The sequence below is a fragment of the Erythrolamprus reginae genome, chromosome 3, assembly GCF_031021105.1.
Source record: "Erythrolamprus reginae isolate rEryReg1 chromosome 3, rEryReg1.hap1, whole genome shotgun sequence".
Taxonomy (NCBI): Eukaryota; Metazoa; Chordata; class Lepidosauria; order Squamata; family Dipsadidae; genus Erythrolamprus; species Erythrolamprus reginae.
In genome coordinates, this window is record NC_091952.1 from 130,790,987 (window position 1) to 130,809,904 (window position 18,918).

Consider the following 18,918-nt stretch of genomic DNA (forward strand, 5'->3'; position numbering starts at 1 on the left):
CAGCAGTCTACTTCGTTACGCAAATTGCTCGGGGTGATGGCGGGGCTCTTGCCTCCGAGCCTTTTCACCCCATATCCGACGGCCGCCTTCTCCGGGTCCCAGGGAAAAAGGAAAGTTTCCCAGGAAGCCCCCGTGCTTCTGGCCCCAAAAAACATATTTGTGCGAGTGAGTGGTGTTGCAGGGCAGGAAAAATAAGAAGAGAGTAAGACAGAGAGAAAAAAGAGAGGAAGGAAGAGAGAAAGAAGGAAAGGGAGGGATGGAGAAATAGGAAAGGAGGATGAGAAAGAGGGAAAGAGTGAGAGGGATGGAGGGGGGAGGGAGAGAGAAAGAAGAGAAGGGGGAAAGAGAGGGAGGGAGGAAGAGAGGAAAAGAGACAGAAACAGATAGAAAAGAATGGGAGCAAGAAAGAGAGAAAGAAAATCAAAATCTAGTTTGAAACTAGCTCAACTATTTAAGTGGATTTTAAAGCATAGATTTATTAATAGTTTTTTTTTTGTTTTTGCTGGTTGTTTTAGTTTTAATAGTAATAGATTTTTGGTTTTGTTTTATTATTAATTTCAATAAAATAGAAGGGAAATATATATATATATATATATATATATTTCAGCTAAAACATTTATATATATATATATATATATATATATATATATATATATATATATATATATATATATTTTTTTTTCAGCTAAAAACATTATATATATAAATTAGAGGGAACACTGCCCCCAAGCACCATTTATAACTTAATTAAACACAACTTTCGGGACTTTTTTCCTGACCAAAATAATCTAGGTGCTTTAACTTTACCTTTTTTCCATTTGCAGAGCATGATATGTAACTTCCCGGCTGGTTTGTACCTGTTTTTAGTGCTCCCATTTTAACTTGTTAGTTTTTAAGGTAGAACCAAACGATATCCTACATCCTTGGGATTATCATTCTCTTCTACCTTAAAAGTCGTACTTATTCTACTGAATATCTTGAATAAATATAAATACAAATATATTCAGAAGGCAGGGGATTCCATCCAATTTTCAGCTATCTCTTTTTATTACAGACACTCATACCAGAACTTATACTGTTCAGGAGATTTCTTAATCTCTGTTAAACACTTTGTATTCTTAAGAAGACGTAGCACACTACAAGGAGGAAACAAGGGTAGCAAAGTTCCTTTAACAGGCTACTGAATGAATCCATATCTGTGTTTTAAAAGGATCTTAAATGGTTTCCTCTCTGTAATCATGAAGTCATGAACTGTGATTTTTTATCAATTCTATTCCAGTCATATTGGGAAACATGAAACATTTATTCAACCTCCTCAACAGAAATCAATATTAAAGACCATTCAGTTTTACAAAATCTGTCCACTAGGAAAAGTTTTTTCTCTTCACAAGAAACTGCCTATATGTCAACAAAGTTATTCTCATATGTAATAATAAATGCTAAATATGCTTGGAAAGCAAATTATCAAGGCTTCCAGTTGCATTTTTTCAATTTGCATTTGCTTGTAAAATAAAAATCAGAGCATTATACTCACATGCTCTCATGAGTTCATAGACTTTTGGTGGGCAACCTTCAGGTTGTTCCATCCTGTAACCTTTCTCCAATAGATCATAAACTTGAGAAAGGTCAATGCCAGGATAGGGGGACATTCCATAAGTGGCAATCTCCCACAGCAATACTCCAAAAGCTGCAAATTAAGCAAGAATGTTTAAAGCTGCATTGTTTAAACAACACTGATTCTTATCAAAGTATACTGAACTTCTTAACTAAAGAAATACTATCATGAGATATAAAAATGTAATTTTATAATCCTGACTTACTTACATAAAATAACTCTGTACTAAAGGACTTTTTCTCTCTTACCCCAGACATCTGATTTGATTGAGAATGTGTTGTAGGCCAGACTTTCTGGAGCTGTCCACTTGATGGGAAACTTTGCTCCAGCATGAGCTGTGTATGTGTCTCCTGTCATCAGTCTGCTTAATCCAAAGTCAGCTACTTTCACCACGTGATTTTCTCCCACCAAACAATTCCGAGCTGCTAGATCCCTATATAAGCAAAAAATAAGTTAGCATCCCTATTCTGTTCATTCCTTTGTATCCAATCTTTATTATTATTAGAAATAACTCAAGGAGGTGAACATATCCGACATATATTCTTCATTCTATATTCCCCACAAATATCCTGATAGTGTGTAACTGGTCCAAACTAGGATGTTAGAGGAGGCATACATACATTTTAAGACTGGATTCATGGAGATAAATTGTTAAATAATGACTTCTGAGAATCCACAATTTTGGAACTGCGAGAATTTACAATACAATTTTAAAAAATTAAATAAAACATTAATTTAGAAATTCTAGGCAAGTAATAGTAATAATAGATATAGTAGCGGAGGACACAGCGGATGGTCGCAGCAGAAAAGTTTGGTTGCTTCTCTAGATCAAGGAGAGAACCAAGATCACCCACAAGTGATCCTTCCAGAGATTCCATAAAACAGCAGTCTTTGGTGGGTTTCAGAAACCTGGAAGCCAAAAGGAACTCAGCTTTGCCCAAGCCGAGTTCAGAACCTTCAAACAGACATTGAGGTTCACACATATCCTCTCAATCATTTCAGGAAATGCCTTTTTAACAGCTTTTGAGAAACTAAGAAATATTAGAAGGACACATTTCATCTTATGGTGTGATTTTCCTCCTTAACAAAAGAAATTTTATGTAAGCTTAAGAATTTGAAGAAATATTTTTTATTTTGAAATAAACAGCAAAATAGTGAGTAGAATGTTGATTTTAAAAAGTTACAAACTACCAAGGAACCAGGTTAATTAGCATTGAGAGTCTCTGGAGGGATGGTGGAAGGCATTTTTACCTACCCCCGGCCTCCAGGGAAGCCTTTGGAGCCTGAAGTAGGCGAAACACGAACCTACTGGGCCCATCAGAAGTTGTGAAACAGGCCATTTCTGGCCTCCAGAGGGCCTCCAGGAGGTGGGGGAAGCGGTTTTCGCCCTCCCCAGGCATTGAATTATGGATGTGGGCATTTGCGCATGTGCTATAATGCACGTATACACGCTTTCTGCACCCGAGGGAAAAAAGGTTTGCCATCACTCTTCTAGGAATGCTTGAAATTAGTGGGAACACTCAATGCAGATCTAAAGATTATGGGAATGGCAGAATAAGCTATTGCTTTTGCTCTAAAAATGGAAAAGCCTATGTCTATTGTTCCTGCTCATGGCCAAGATGTTTTGTTTCCACAGAATCTTTAGAAAAATCTTTAGTATAGGATCTATTCTCTCCTGCTGCAAATACTGCCAGCTTCCACACATTCAATGAACCCTTAATAACTATCATGATGGAAAGGAGATGCTGGCATCTCCAGTCAGTTTTTAATTCATGTAGCTTTTTACTGAAGCACCTGAAATCACCCTTGGCAATTACTGCAGTTTTTGTCAAGATGTTTTCTATGCATACAAGCAATTCAGTGTTTACTGGCAGCCATTATTTGACTATTGATCTTTTGTCAACCACTATTTGATGAATAACCATGCCAAACAAAAAATAAAAAACCTCCACAATCAAACATCCCCAAATGGAAGATACCTCTACCAATGACGATATATGCTACAAATATAACAAAACCACCAAAGAGAATGAAGAAAGAAAAAAAAATGCCACATTTGCCCAAACTATGCCCACAATACCTTCCTGGAAATACCCACAATACCTTCCTGGAAATAAACAAAAATGTAGCCAATTTCCTACAAAAAGCACCCATATTTCTTTATTTCTGTACATCATGTTCTACCAATACTGGGTGATCTAATTACCATGTCTGTCAGATTCCAAACCTTGAAACAACCATAAAATCATAAAAACATACATAGATTCCATGGAAGCATGCATAGAAGCACGCATAGAAGCATGCTTCATATCTTTGGATAAAAAAATTACGGCAGAGACAAGTGGAAATTCAAATGCTCAAAAGCAACAGGTAACAAAGTCCTGTGTTCATACAATCATCATACAATCATGTTGGCCACATGACCATGGAAACATCTTTGAACAACACTGGCTCCCTCGTCTGAGAAACTCAGATGAGCACTGCTCCCCTATAATCTGGACAGGAAAAACCTTTATCTTACAAACATATTTGGGGGCAAAACATATACATAGGTTTCTGAGATTTCAAATATATAATACTATGTTACCAAGGGGGAAGAAACTTACTATTTGTCCTCAAATTATTATTATTTAATTAAACTAGGGCAGTGATGGGAAAGCTTTTAGATACTGAGCACCCAAAATGCGTGCGCGTGCATACCCAAACTGAAAGGTGCATGCATGTGCATGGATGCACGCACATCACAATGCGCATACGCAGCAGAGACCTGAAGACCAGTTGGCTGGCGAAGCATCCCAACAACGGCAATGCAGCAAGAAGGAAGGTATTTTTCTTTTGTGAGATTGTGTTTGTAAGGAAATAGCAGCTCAAGCAAGAAACACCGTGGAGATTTGACCTGGGGTGACGCATGTGTGCCAGTGGAAAGGACTCTGTGTGCCAACTCTGGCACGTATGCCATAGATTCGCCATCACGGAATTAGGGCACGATCCCTGAGATTTCCTTCAATTCAAATTTAATGAACATCAAGGTTTTCTGCTGACCTGTGAATGAAATTCTTCTTCTCCAGGTACTCCATCGCAGAAGATATTTGGGTGGCCATATACAACAAGACAACAGCAGTCACTTCTTCCCGATTGCACTCTCGTAGGTAGTCCAGCAGGTTCCCATATGGCATATATTCGGTTACTATATAAAAAGGGGGTTCTAGGGTGCACACACCTGAAGAAACGTAGGAGAGTTGGTAAATCCTCATGTATCTACAATTTTGCAGTAAAATGTAATCAGTAATTGTCAAAATTGGTACATTAAAATAAAAGGAGCTAAATTTTATTTCTCCCAATTAAAGAAATCCTTTGTTAATGATTTTTTTAAAAAATTCTCTAGTGATACTACAAAGATTTCTACATAGATAATTTTGACACAATAGAATTTCCACAAGGTCAAAAATCAACAAAAAGGGGGGAGAGAGGAGGGAAGGAAGGGTGAGGGGAGATTATTAACAGTACCCCCAGAGCCCCAGCACTGCAATGTGAAGCCTCACAGACCTATGGCACAGTAAGAGCATAAGAATTATGCCCGCCCCCCCGCCCCCAAAAAAGGGAGAGAGAAAAGTCAGCAAGATGTGGTGGCGGGGGGCGGGAGTCATTTTATTTGTTTGTTTGTTTGTTTGTTTATTAATAAATGAAGCAGGCCCAAATCTTCATCATATGACTATGAGGAATTGGTCATAACTTTAAAGACCAGTCCTAAGTTCATTTTTAATGCCATTGTAATTTTGAACAGTTGCTGAACAAATGAATGCTAAGTAAAAACTACCTGTAATTACATATGATCCTTGGTTTAATTGCAAAAAAACTACTTCAAGAGTTCATTTTCTATTTCTGGTGACAGTAATATCTCATCTACTTAGATATTATAAACAAAACAAAATAAAACAGCAAGACAGATATACAGAAAAATCTGTTTGCCATCAAAAGTAAGCAACAAACCATATAGCTTTATTTTAATGAAAAAGACATCCACATCAAAGCCTGTAATGTGGGTAACAGGTAGCCCAGCCCTGATACACATGAAGCAGTGGTAGTTGTTTCCCCATTAGCAAGATTATTCTATAACCTGGACGCTATAGTAGTAGTTCTAGTTCTTACGGCTATGAAGAAAAATTGGAATACAAATTGCAATAAAAGAGATTATTTTTGAGAACAGAGACAAAAGACTGCACTAAATTTTGGACTGGGAATGAGGTTTACAATTGATTGCTTTAACTGTGGTTCTGAATCTACTAAACAAAAAAACCCCATTCCTTTTAGGCATTTACAGATTAAGATGAATTTCAAGCTTGTAAAATAACAAGGGGGCCTTGACTGCCAATTCCACCTGCAACTACTTTAAAAACATTTGCACAGGTTCACAGATTTGGGGAAAACCAACAAACATAGATAGATAGATAGATAGATAGATAGATAGATAGATAGATAGATAGATAGATAGATAGATAGATAGATTGATTAATTGATTGATTCATTCATTTCATTCACATAAAATATAGGAAACAAAAACTGCAAAGATTGAGGTGGGATGTCATTTACTTTAAGCAGAGGTAGTTTTTTTCTAATAGTATATCAATCAAGTGTGTGGGAGGCTGGAGAGGAAACCTCATGCTTAATGAGCAAGATCAGCAAACACAATTTCATCAGAGGAAAGCTTTCCATAGTTAGGAGTTTTGCTCAAACTGGTCCAAAGTAAATAAAACCTAAATATTATTTGATGTGTGCGACTGGAATGCAAATATATATATATTTAAAACAAAAAGAGCAGTGGGATCAGATTTGTACACTCACCTAATAACTGTACTAGATTTGGATGCTTGATTTCCTTCATGACAGAAGCTTCTTTCAAGAACTCTTCTACCTCCATAGTATCTTCCTGGAAGTTTGATAAGACAGGCCTCCTTTTAATAACCACAATTAATTTACACAGAAATTTGAGAGCAGATGCCTTATTACAAGAGGGCAAATGACAGACCAAGGTACATATCCAGTTTCCCAGCTCTTTTTTTCCTGGTTCCCAACCCAATACAGTAAAGTAGGAGCATACAGTAGAAAGATCACATCCAGGAGATCAACACTTCAGCAATCATGACTTTCTGAATCTTTCTAAATCCAAAAAGAACTGTATTTCTGAAAGTGATCAGCTGGTACTCTCTGTATCTGCTCCCAAAATAGGTATTTGTAGGTACATCATCCCTTAATTTACATTAAATATTTCTGAAACTAGTTACAAATATCTGTAAATGCCGATGAAGTTGGAGGACTCTGCTAAAGCCTCATGGAGTCTGTATGCAGACTGCGTGACATCGTGGAGGGGCTCGGGAATTGGAAGTTCCCCCCACCAACTACAGAGGCGTTGGAAGACGACCAGGGGGGCCAGCGGAAATTGGGGGGTTCCGTAGAAATGGAGGAGCTGAAGACAGAGGAAAAGATTGGGAGGGCCGGAAGGTGGCAGCGGTCGGTGCAAAAGAACCTGGGAAATAGAACTAGTAAACCCAGGACTCAGAAATTTCCCACTGAATTTGAAGGGTTTAGGACATTTTGCCTCCGCCAGTTGGATGAAGCTCTTTCCTCCGCAGCAGCTGATAGGCCGCTGCATTCTCTCCCTCGCCCAAAGGCCCCTAGCTCTTTGCCCCAGGCCTTTCGTCACAAAAATTCACATTCAGCCACAGCCTTTTGGCCACATGGGACACTTCGCCACCATCCAATCAGAACAGTTCTAACAAAATGCTACTTTTGGAAGGAAAGAATGGGACAGTTTGCTCTTTCATACACACACACCAGTTGAATGATAGAGATGGAAGGGGCCTCAGTGGCCATCTAGTCTGACCCCCATTCTCATTCAGGAGACTTACAGAATGATAGATATCAATTTTTAGAGTAAATTTTAGAGTAAATTGGGGGGTTTCTTAAATTTGATGGATAATTGGGGCGGATGTGATAATATGTATGAAATGAGTGATTGCTATGGATGGGGGGGGGGAATTTTGGTATGGATGAATTGAATGGAAATGGTATGAATGATTTCATTGGCCTACCTGACACTGGAGAGGCGGGAGGGGAGGGGACACCGATCTCTGGGGTTGCAGAGGGTCGGAATATCCCAGTGTTGCTGGGGAGGCAGATATGGCGGGAGCTATGGAGCTAGCCGTTCTAGGGGAACGAGAGATCACTGCTTAATAACGATCCCTTGTTCTGGTTCTGTGAGCTCAACCCAGGGCACTAGTGATGAGTGTAATTCTGGCCCTGGGCTCAGGCTGCTGCTACTCAATGCCAGGTCGGAGGTAAATAAAGCTCTCCTCATCCGGGATTTGATTCTGGATGAGGAGGCCGACCTGGCATGTGTGACTGAAACCTGGCTGGGCCCGGAGGGAGGAGTTCCTCTCTCTGAAATCTGCCCAGCCGGGTTTCAGATATGGCATCAGCCTTGACCCCAGGGAAGAGGGGGAGGAGTGGCTATTATAGCCAGGGAGAGCCTTTGCCTGCGCAGACTCGTTGCTCCAGAGATTGTGGGTTGTGAGTCCCTCTTGGTGAAGTTAGGGGTTTAGGTGTGCTTGTTTCTCACGTACCTGCCTCTCAGCTACATGTCAAAAGCCCTACCTGTGCTACTCAAGGAGGTAGCCGGGCTGGCGGTGGGGTTCCCCAGACTTATTGTTTTGGGGGACTTTAACCTGCTGTCACTGGGCGAAACCTCTGGACTAGTTCAGTAGTTCATGGCCACCAGGATAGCCATGGACTTGACTCAAGTAGTATAGGGTCCGACTCACGAGGTGGGGCACACACCAGACATGGTATTCCTCTCAGAGCAATTGAGTAATGGTCTGAGACTAAGGGGCTTGGAAGTGTTGCCTTTGTCATGGTCGGACCATTTTCTATTGCGGCTTGACTTCCTGGATCCAATCCTTCCCCGCAGGGAGGCGGAACCAACTAGGTGGTTACGCCCCAGATGCCTGATGGACCCAGAGGGCTTTCAGAAGGCGCTTGGGGTTATTATTATTATTATTAATAATTAGATTTATATGCTGCCCCTCTCCGTAGATTTGGGGCGGCTCACAACAGCAATAAAACAATTCATGACAAAACTAATAATTTAAAAACATTTTAAAAAAACCTTGTTATTAAGCAGACATACACACAGACATACCATACATAAACTGTATAGGCCCGGGGGAGATATCTCAATTCTCCCATGCCTGGCAGCAAAGGTGGGTTTTAAGGAGTTTACGAAAGGCAAAAAGGGTGGGGGTAGTTCTAATCTCCGGGAGGAGCTGGTTCCAGAGAGTCAGGGCTACCACAGAGAAGGCTCTTCCCCTGGGACCCGCCAAACGACATTGTTTAGTCAACGGGACCTGGAGAAGGCCAACTCTGTGGGATCTAATCGGTCGCTGGGATTCGTGCGGCAGAAGGCAGTCCCGGAGATATTCTGGTCCGGTGCCATCAAGGGCTTTATAGGTCATAACCAACACTTTGAATTGTGGCCAGAAACTGATCGGCAACCAATGCAGACTGCGGAGTGTTGGTGTAGCATGGGCATACCTGGGGAAGCCCATGATTGCTCTCACAGTGCATTCTGCACGATCTGAAGTTTCCGAACACTTTTCAAAGGTAGCTCCATGTAGAGAGCATTACAGTAGTCGAATCTCGAGGTGATGAGGGCATGAGTGACTGTGAGCAGTGAGTCCTGGTCCAGATAGGGCTGCAACTGGTGCACCAGGCGAACCTGGGCAAACGTCCCCCTCGCCACAGCTGAAAGATGTTTCTCTAATGTGAGCTGTGAATCGAGGAGGACGCCCAAGTTGTGGACCCTCTCTGAGGGGGTCAATAATTCCCCCCCTGGGTTATGGACGGACAGATGGAATTGTCCTTGGGAGGCAGAACCCACAGCCACTCCGTCTTATCCGGGTTGAGTTTGAGTCTGTTGACACCCATCCAGACCCCAACAGCTCCAGGCACTGACACATCACTTCCACTGCTTCGTTGACTGGACATTGGGTGGAGATGTACAACTGGGTATCATCTGCATACTGATGATACCTCACCCCATGCCTCTGGATGATCTCACCCAGCGGTTTCATGTAAATATTGAATAGCAGAGGGAGAGGACCGACCCCTGAGGCACCCCACAAGGGAGTGACCTTGAGGCCGACCTCTGACCTCCCACTAACACCGACTGCGACCGACCGGAGAGGTAGAAGGAGAACCACTGAAGAACAGTGCCTCCCACTCCCAACCCCTCCAGCCGACGCAGAAGGATACCATGGTCGATGGTATCGATAGCCACTGAGAGGTCAAGAAGCACCAGGACAGAGGATAAACTCCTGTCCCGGGCCCGCCAGAGATCATTCATTAACGCGAACAAAGCAGTTTCCGTGCTGTAGCCTGGCCTGAATCCTGACTGTTGACTGCCTAGATAATCGGCTTCTTCCAAGGACCGTTGGAGTTGGAGCGCCACCACCTTCTCAACAACCTTCCCCATAAAGGGAAGGTTGGAGACTGGCCGATAGTTGTTAAGAATGGCTGGGTCCAGGGAAGGCTTCTTGAGGAGGGGGCGCACAAGTGCCTCCTTGTAGAGATCCGGAAAGGACCCCCTCCCCAAAGAAGCATTGACAATCTCCTGGACCCAGCTCCGTGTCTTCTCCCTGCTGGTGGAGACCAGGAAAGGCTTTTTACACATATACTCTGAATAAGCCTGAGCTGTAGCTAGATAGACACAAATCACTGTAGCAAAACTGAGGTGCAGTATCCATGTTTCTGAGAGTATGTGTTGTATATATGTATATGCACAATAACCAATAATTTGAAATTTCCAACTTACAGGAAGAAGGAAAATGTCAGCCGGTTTTAATAGGCACCATTTCCTAAACATATAGAGGAATAGCATCTCTATTTGTACAGGTAGTCCTTGACTTAAGAACGTAACTGAGTCTGGAACTTCCATTATTAAGCAATGTGATTGTTAAGTGAATTGTGCCCAACTTATTGTGTATTTACCATGGTTGTTAAGCAAATCTGGCTTCTGCCATTAACTTTGTTTGTTGGAAATTGACAGCGAAGGTTGCAAAGAGTAACCCCGAGATGCTGTAATCATCACAAATGCATACTGATTGCCAAACCCCTGAATCACAATCATGTGACCATAGGGTTGTTATGAGAAATGCTATGACTGGTTGCAAGTTACTTTTTTCAGCACTATTGTTATTTCAAACAGTCCCTTCATGAATGATTTTAAGCTCAGGATTACCTTTCATAAAAGTGCCAGTACTTAAACAGCCCACATTCACAAGGTTTGTGCTTTTGTAGTCACAAACCTCTGATATTGATGACATCAATAGGCAGACAAGTAGTCTAGGCCTAGCAATGTATTCTTCAGATGCATTTTAATAACGCCACAATGTTCTCATGACTGCAATCATACCTTGAGGGTTTTCACTGCAACTGTAAGGTTGTATTTCTTCCATACCCCAACATACACTTCACCATATTGTCCTCCGCCGAGTTTGTGCTTCATGGTGATATCTGTTCTTTCCATCTCCCATTTGTCATGGATGGGTGACACTCCATAGACTGTGGGCTTATTGCACTTGGGTGCTGGGTAGTGCAAAGTTGTTACGAGGCCATCAGCTACTGTTGAGTGGTGGTGAACTAGTTCTGCCAATGTGTTAAAGCGACTTTCAGCTGTCACATATACCTGTTAAAGAGAAAATGAAGACCTTATATAAACTGGCCAATGTATGGCATGAAAACGCAAGCAAGTGAGAAAAAAATTCTTATTCTCTCCAAATCATTCTCCGGAAACAAAATTAACAAAAGTTTATGAAAACAAAACAAAGCCTTATGAAATATTCTGAGTGTTAAGAGATAGTCCTTATTCTTGACATTACTCATTCAGTACAGAAAATAAAGAGGAAGCAAAGACAAAAATGAAAATTTGTGATTAGAAGTGGAAAAATAAAAGATTATAAAGGCCATTGGAAAGGCCATCTTCTTTCCTGTAAAAACAGGGGAAACAGGGCTACCTGGAGAAATATAGACAAGAGTGATTTATGTGGAAGATGGTGGACTGAAGATGGCTCTGAAAAAAGTGGAGCCAACTTTTTCAGCTATGACAATGAGTAGATTGGCTCCTGAAATCCGCTCTGGATAACCCTAAACTGCGGCCCCGGCCCCAGGAGCACTCTGCACACTTCCCAAACCCTCTGTGTGCCCTGTTTCCCACAAAACTAGGTGGAAAACGGCTCTTTTTTTTTCAAAAACAGGGTGCGCAGAGGGTTTGGGAGGCCTGTAGAGTGCTTCTGGGGGCTGGGGAAAGGCAAAAATGCCCCCGTTTTTGTGAAAAACAGGCCCATTTTTGCAAAAAAATGGGGCACGCAGAGGGTTTGGGAGGCTTGCAGAGTGCTCCTGGGGGCCGGGGAGGCAAACACTTTTTTACTTGCCTTTTTGAAATCTTGGTGTATCTTATACACCAGTGCATCTTATAGTCCAAAAAATATGGTATATAATGTTTTTGAAAAAAATGGCCCGTTTTTACCTGGTTTTTTTTTTTTTTGCAAAAATTGGGATGTTTTTCCTCCAGTCCCCAGGAGCACTCTGCAGGCCTCCTAAACCCCGTGTACCCCATTTTTGTGAAAAACAGCCCCATTTTTTATTTTGTAAAAATGGGATGCGGCAGCAGAGCTTCCGGAGGCCAAAGAAAACAATGGCTATATTCGGAGTATAAGACACACCAACATTTCCACCCTCTTTTAGGGGGGGAAATATGCGTCTTATACTCCAAAAATACGATACATATAAATATATTGTACTTATACAAAACAAGTCTCTCAGAACAGATTTACCTTGCCATCTGTGGTGGTATTGATCCTGTAGTGGTAAACACGTCCCTCGTACCTGAGTGAGATTGACAGCTGTCCTGGACTGCTCTCACTTTCTCGAACAAGGAAGCTGCCATTAATGAGGCTGCTCAACAGATATTCAGCTGCACTGCGTGATACTGGTCCATGATACCAGGAATGCTTCTCCAGGCTGTTTACTGGAGTGATGTAGTTACTTGGCACCCATCCTTGTCCATTCTTGGAGCGTACTTCACTCCATTCACCATTCTGATTGTAACCCAATACACGTAGCTTCTCACCTAAGACAAAGAGAAGACTCCAAATAGATAAAATGGGATTTATTTTAAAGCTGACCTTGCCCTAGCCAGTTTCATTCACATGAACAGGAATATCATAAATGTAGTAACACCTAGAAATAAACACAGAGTATATCTTTGTGCCCCATATTAATGTCCCAAGATGTCTCTCACAAAACAGTTATAACAGACAATTTATTTGCATTACTCAATAAATGACAGTTTTATAGTTTTTCTGTTCTATAATTTTCACCATGATACATCACCATATTGCACAACATGTTTCCTTAATATTCATTATAGATAATTCAATAAGCATTGAACTGATACACTAGTAATACTATTTCCAATGTGTTTAATTTAGCACAATATATGAATGTGCTTATAATGACTGCATGAACCAGGCCACAGTAAGTTGTTCATCAAAACACTGATTAAAGTATTATTGCGTTAACATTATCTATGAACTACACCATTATGTGCATTTGATATTAGGCTCATAAAAGTGTGAAATATTTAAAATGTGTAGGAATGAGAATGCACCATAATTACGAGCAGTAGAAATTGTACAGGAGAATAGCAGATTCAGGAATATGGAAATCATATGCTTGAATTACCAAAGGAGACTGAATTCTGTAAATAGAATGTTGGTCTTACTTGACAGGTTTATTCTCAGGACGCTTTGGGAGAATCCAAGCATAGCTTGATTTCTGACTATCTGCCTAGAGAATGAGTTGCTAAGGTTTCTTGCCCATGTTTCCTCTGCTCAGCTGAGCCCGTTTTTCAATGAAGACGGAGTTGTCCGATAGATACATGATGGTGGAGGGTGACCACTTCAGACGCTGACCCAGGATAGTCAGCAGGGTGGGTTTGGAGTCTCCCGCAGCGCACTGAGAATTAAAGAGTCAGACAAGACCAACTTTCTTTTTCCAGTGAGCTGCTTGTAGAATCCAAGCATGGGATATACCCAAGCTTAAAGACCATGGGGAGGAAGACCGACTTGTCCCAGTGGAATGAACTCTCTGAAATACTCTCGGGTCCAAAGGATTCCTCAACCGAGGCATAAACTTTCAGTTTGTAATGGCGAATAAAGGGTGACGGAGATAAATAACTCACCGCTTTGCAAATGTCCTCAAGGGAGGCTTATATTGCCCATGCTGCTGTAATGGCTACACTCCTAGTGGAGTGGGCCGTCATCCTTCTTGATAAAGGTCTGGCCTTAAGCTCCTAGGCCAGGGGCAGTGTTCCCTCTAATTTTTTTGGGTGGTGGGTGGAAAAGTATAGTGTCTGAGCGGCAGTCCCTTCGAGACTGGGCGGCACAGAAATATTAAATAAATAAACAAACAAACAAACAAACAAATAAAAAACCCACCCTGTTTTGCCTCAGAGAATTTCAAAATAAAATACTGTACTGTGTGTCTATAACAGTGAGCTCATAATAGGACAACTCTATCAATATCAAAATGCCACTTAAATAGTTGAGCTAGTTTCAAACTAGATTTTGATTTTCTTTCCATCTTCCTTACTCCCATTCTTTTTCTTTCTCTTTTTCTTCCTCTATCTGTTTCTCTCTCTTCCTCTCTTCCTCTCTCTCTCCTTCCCTCTCACTCTTTCCCTCTCGGCTTCTGGGCAGGTTTGGAAAACTCTGAGTTGATGATGATTTTTAAGTGAGCGATTGCTCACTGCTCAGCTTAGAGGGAACTATGGCCAGGGGTGGGCAATTATTTTTGCCATGGGGCCGCATGAAAAATTGGGATGGTTTTAGAGGGCCGGACTAATATAATTAACTCAGTTCTACCCAATACTGTAAAGACCCAGACCCTGGCCTGACCTAAACACCCAGACCCACTCTACAGACCCCTAATTGTTTGCTTTACGGCAACATGGTGCACCACAGTCACTGCGCTGGAGTGTTTGTGTGGTTTCTGTGCTCGGCCGCTCTCAGTAGGAAGTTGGAGTCCACTCCAGTGCGAGGATGAAAGAGCTCACTGCATCTGCCGGGACACCTCCGGTTCCTGCTTTCCTCATGACGCGGTGAGTTCTTTCATCCTCGCACTGGAGCAGACCCAGACCTCCACGGACAGATAGCAGGTGGGCCAGATGCGGCCCACGGGCCTCCCCTTGCCCACATCTTTCCTAGGCCTTTGCAATACAAGCTTTCAACCAGCAACCAATGGTTGAAGGAGTCACTCTCAATTTGGGTTGAGGGAGTCACTTTCATGCCCATAAATGAAGACTGGAACAATATGAACAGGGATTCTGTTTGTCAAAAGGATTTAGTTATTTTAATGTATCTGCGGAGAGCACTCCTGATGTCCAGGGTGTGCCTTCTTTCTTCCAAGGGTTGATTAGGCCCTGGACAGAAATCAGGCAAAATGATCTCCTTAGTCTTATGGAACCAGGAGTTCCCCTTTGGCAGAAAGGAGGGGTCTAAAGTAGAATCACCCTGTTCAAATGAAAAATACAAAGATCCCCTCGTATTGATAAGACCACTAATTCTGAAATCCTCCTGGCCAAAGTGATGGCCACAAAGAAGGGGACCTTAAAGGTCAAGAACCAGAGGCTGGAGGTCCTCAAATGTCCTCAGTGGTGAGGATGTAAGAGCCTGTAGCTCTAAGATCAAGTCCCAAGTGGGGTAACAATGAACCACTGGTGCCTTCAGGTTAGCAGTCCCTTTGAGGAAGATGCGGATCCGAGGATGGTGAGTGAGAGAATGCCGATTCTCACAGTTCAGGACTGTGGACAATACTGCCACCTGTCTCCAGAGAGTGTTAGGAGACAATCCTTTGTCCAATCTGTCTTGGAGAAAGTTCAGTATCACAGGGACCAATGTCACTAAAAAATCAAAGCGCCTCTTGGAGCACCATTTACAGAAAGCCGGCCAAGTTGCATTGTAAATCCTATTTGTTGAAAGCTGTCTGGAAGCCTGAATGGTCTGAATCATCTTCCCGGAGAACTTGTCTTTCCTCAGGAGGCTCCTCTCAAGAGCCAGATGGTCAATTGGAGCCACTAAGGCCCTGGATATACTACAACTCCTAGCTGAGGGAAATCCTGTCTTGGGGAATTCTCCAGTGGACTGAAGATGACCCTGAGGCCAAGACTGCGGAGAGCATTGCCCCCTACTTCCCCCAGTGTTGCAAATCCATCAGATGGACAAACAAATTCACGATCAGATGGACAAATCTCTTGGATAGTTCTTTGAAGAGATCTGGAGGCAGGCACCATTCTGATTGGTCTATAGCTCAACCAATATGCCTGCATATTTGACGTCCCTGATATGTGATCTGAGGGATAGTGTATGCTTCTCTGCCCAGAGCCCCAACTTCTTTGCTTCCTTCATGAAGGATCTGGAATGGGTGCCCCCTCCCAATTTATGTGGGCCTTGGCAGCTACTTTGTTCATTAAAATCAGGACGTGGCAACCTTCCACAGTCTTCTGAAGTGTCAGAGAGCCAGGTGGATTGCCCAGAGCTCTAGCCAATTTATCTTGTTCTTTAGATCCTCCAGAGACCATCACCCTTGGACCACTTAGGAGTGGAGGTGGGTGCTCCATCCAAAAAGGCTTGCATCTGATATTATAGTGATGTGTTGAGGTTCCTTGAATGCGTAACCGTGCCTTATGGCGTGCAAAGTCCATCAGTGGAGGTAGCGAAGAACCTTTGGTGGAACTCTGACTCTAGTCTTGGAGTTGCTGTTTCTTACCCTCTGGTGGGGCAGAAGAAACCACTGGAGCATCCTAGCATGCAGATATGCCTAAGGAACAATAGTTCTGCAAGAGATCATCCCTCACAGGAGCTGTAAGAGAAGATCCAGGAGTACCTTGGCTGGAGTGACCCTAGGATCATCCCTGGATCTGATGCACTAAGGATCTTATACTCTCCTGGAGGTCCTGGGAAAGGAAGACTTTGCATGAGTTGAAGTCTATCACCACGCCCAGGAGATGGGTGGTGGGAACGAAATGGCTTTTTTCCACATTTATTGAAAATCCATGCTCCTGAAGAATCTGGATTATGGTCTGGAGATCCTTTTCTGCTTCAGATGGCAATATCGACTGAATCAAAATGTCATCTAGCTAGCATTGTAACCTTACAGGAAGTATTCTGATGTTTGCTGCCACCGCTGCCAACAGTTTTGTGATGGTCCTGGGAGCCGATGAAAGGCCAAATGGCAGGGCCCAGTATTGAAAGTGATGCTCTGCATAAGAAAATCACAGGAATGTTCGGTGGGAAGGGCGTATGGGCACATGGAGATAGGCCTCTTTGAGGTCTACCGACGTTACCTGATCGCCTTCCCTGATGCATCCCAAGATGGATTGAAGAGACTGCATTTTGAAGCGTCTGTACACTATATGAATGTTGATCTTCTTGAGATCTAACATTCCTGTCCAGCACACACACACCCCTTTGATAAAAAGAGGAATGAGTAAAAACCCTGTCCTTCCTGATCTTTGGGAACCGGTTCGATGGCATGGATGTCTAATAAGTGTTGGAGCTCAACCTCCATCAGATTTCTTTTCACAGTGTTGTTGGGAACTGGACAATGGATGAAGCTGTTTGAAGGATTGGAGAGGAATTCCAGTGCGAGGCCCAGTCGCACTGTTTGAAGGACCCATACATATGTTATGGTCCCTTCCCATTTCTCAGAAAAAGCTATAGTCAGCTGCCAATGGGGGAGTTGTGAGGTATTAATTTCTCTTGATGGCCTGTTAGAGGACCCTTGGCTGGGGGCTGTTGTCATCTTCTGTCACGGTAGGTAGACCTGTCTGGAAACTGGTCAGGTCCCTGGAAATAGCTCTGCTGAAATTGCGGGGTGATAGAGCTGGAATCAGCTGACCAAACTGTCTGTCTTTGATAATAATAAGAAGGCCTATGATCCACTCGCCTGTGTATGTAGGGCATGACCTTCCTTTTGTCCTTATTTTCTATGAGAATTGGATCCAATGCCTCTCCAAATAGATTAGTCTCCTTAAAGGGATCAGCAGCTAACCTCCACTTGGACCACATATTTGCCAGCCAGTGCCGGAGCCCCAGGAGGCAATGGGATGTAACATAGGAAACTAGGCTCCTGGATGTGAACTTTGCCATATTGAGAGTTACACTGGCTGAAAATTTGGTGGCCACCATAAATTTATTTACATCCTGATGCAGTCTGGCCTTATCATAAGGCAACCTCGCTAGCATTTGATGAAGCCAGATCAAAGAGACACGGTTAAAGACAGAGGTCGCTGTCGCTGCTCTGATCACCCAGGTGGCTGTATGATACATGATGCAGGACCATTTTGGAGGGTGGGATGGCTGATGATGGTAAAGTCACCACTGGGGAGTCCACTGTTGGCAGTTGGAGGAGCTTGAGGTCAGGTCCTGAAAAGTAAAGTTTCCTGTCATTCTCATGGGGGCCGCGAAGAAATCAGATTGGTTCCACTGGCACTGGATGACATCTAGGAACAGTTTTGGAGATGGAATGACCTCTTGTTCTGCAATTGGCTCCAAAAATAGCCCTTCATATGGGTCTGGGAAGTCCTGAGAATGTTCCAAAGAGGATTCTGTCGCTCCAATATTTGTTGTTGATTTCGCCTTGCAGAGATTTAAATAAAGAGGGATGAAAGAGACTCGTGAAAGCAGGTCGATTAGGGATTAGCCTATCATCGGAAAATTCCTGGTCACTTTGATCCTCCTCTCTCATCAGAGATCTGTGCTGTACAGATAAGTATACGGAGAGAGAGGTCCCTACAGTGATGGCATATATGCAGACATATAAGAAAGTAGGCTGGGAGGCTGGGTTGAAAATGGCCCCTCTGTTGCAGACTATCTTCTGTGATATAGCTTCAGAAATGAGGATTCTAATATCCTAAGGGCTTAGGATATTAGACCCTGGCCCTCCTCTGAGTGGAGCCCCGCTGCAGTAGGAATAAATGTTGCATCAGGGACTGAACCCCTAAGAGTAGGAGGCACTGCTTCCAAGTCAGCAGCTGTTAAGCATGAAAGTGGAAGAAATTCCTCTTCATAGCCAGCTGTGAGAGCAGGTTGAAGCTCACCAGTGCCCTCTGGTGACTACTCTTGTTGGGTAGCCTCAATAAACTGAGGAGACAAATCAGGTTGCAAAGAGCTGGAAAAAAACTGCTTCTG

General features: G+C 42.8%; 1 protein-coding gene across 1 annotated transcript in view; it reads right to left on the minus strand.

Annotated features, from left to right (window-relative positions):
* Positions 1-18,918, minus strand: part of ABL2 (ABL proto-oncogene 2, non-receptor tyrosine kinase) — a 68,773-nt gene that overhangs the window by 9,701 nt on the left and 40,154 nt on the right. The window contains exons 3-8 of the mRNA XM_070746666.1: positions 12,502-12,797; positions 11,082-11,354; positions 6,458-6,542; positions 4,658-4,835; positions 1,864-2,048; positions 1,535-1,687 (exon numbers count right to left, since the gene is read on the minus strand). Coding sequence (XP_070602767.1) covers positions 1,535-1,687; positions 1,864-2,048; positions 4,658-4,835; positions 6,458-6,542; positions 11,082-11,354; positions 12,502-12,797 — 1,170 coding nt within the window. The remainder of the gene's footprint in view (positions 1-1,534; positions 1,688-1,863; positions 2,049-4,657; positions 4,836-6,457; positions 6,543-11,081; positions 11,355-12,501; positions 12,798-18,918) is intronic.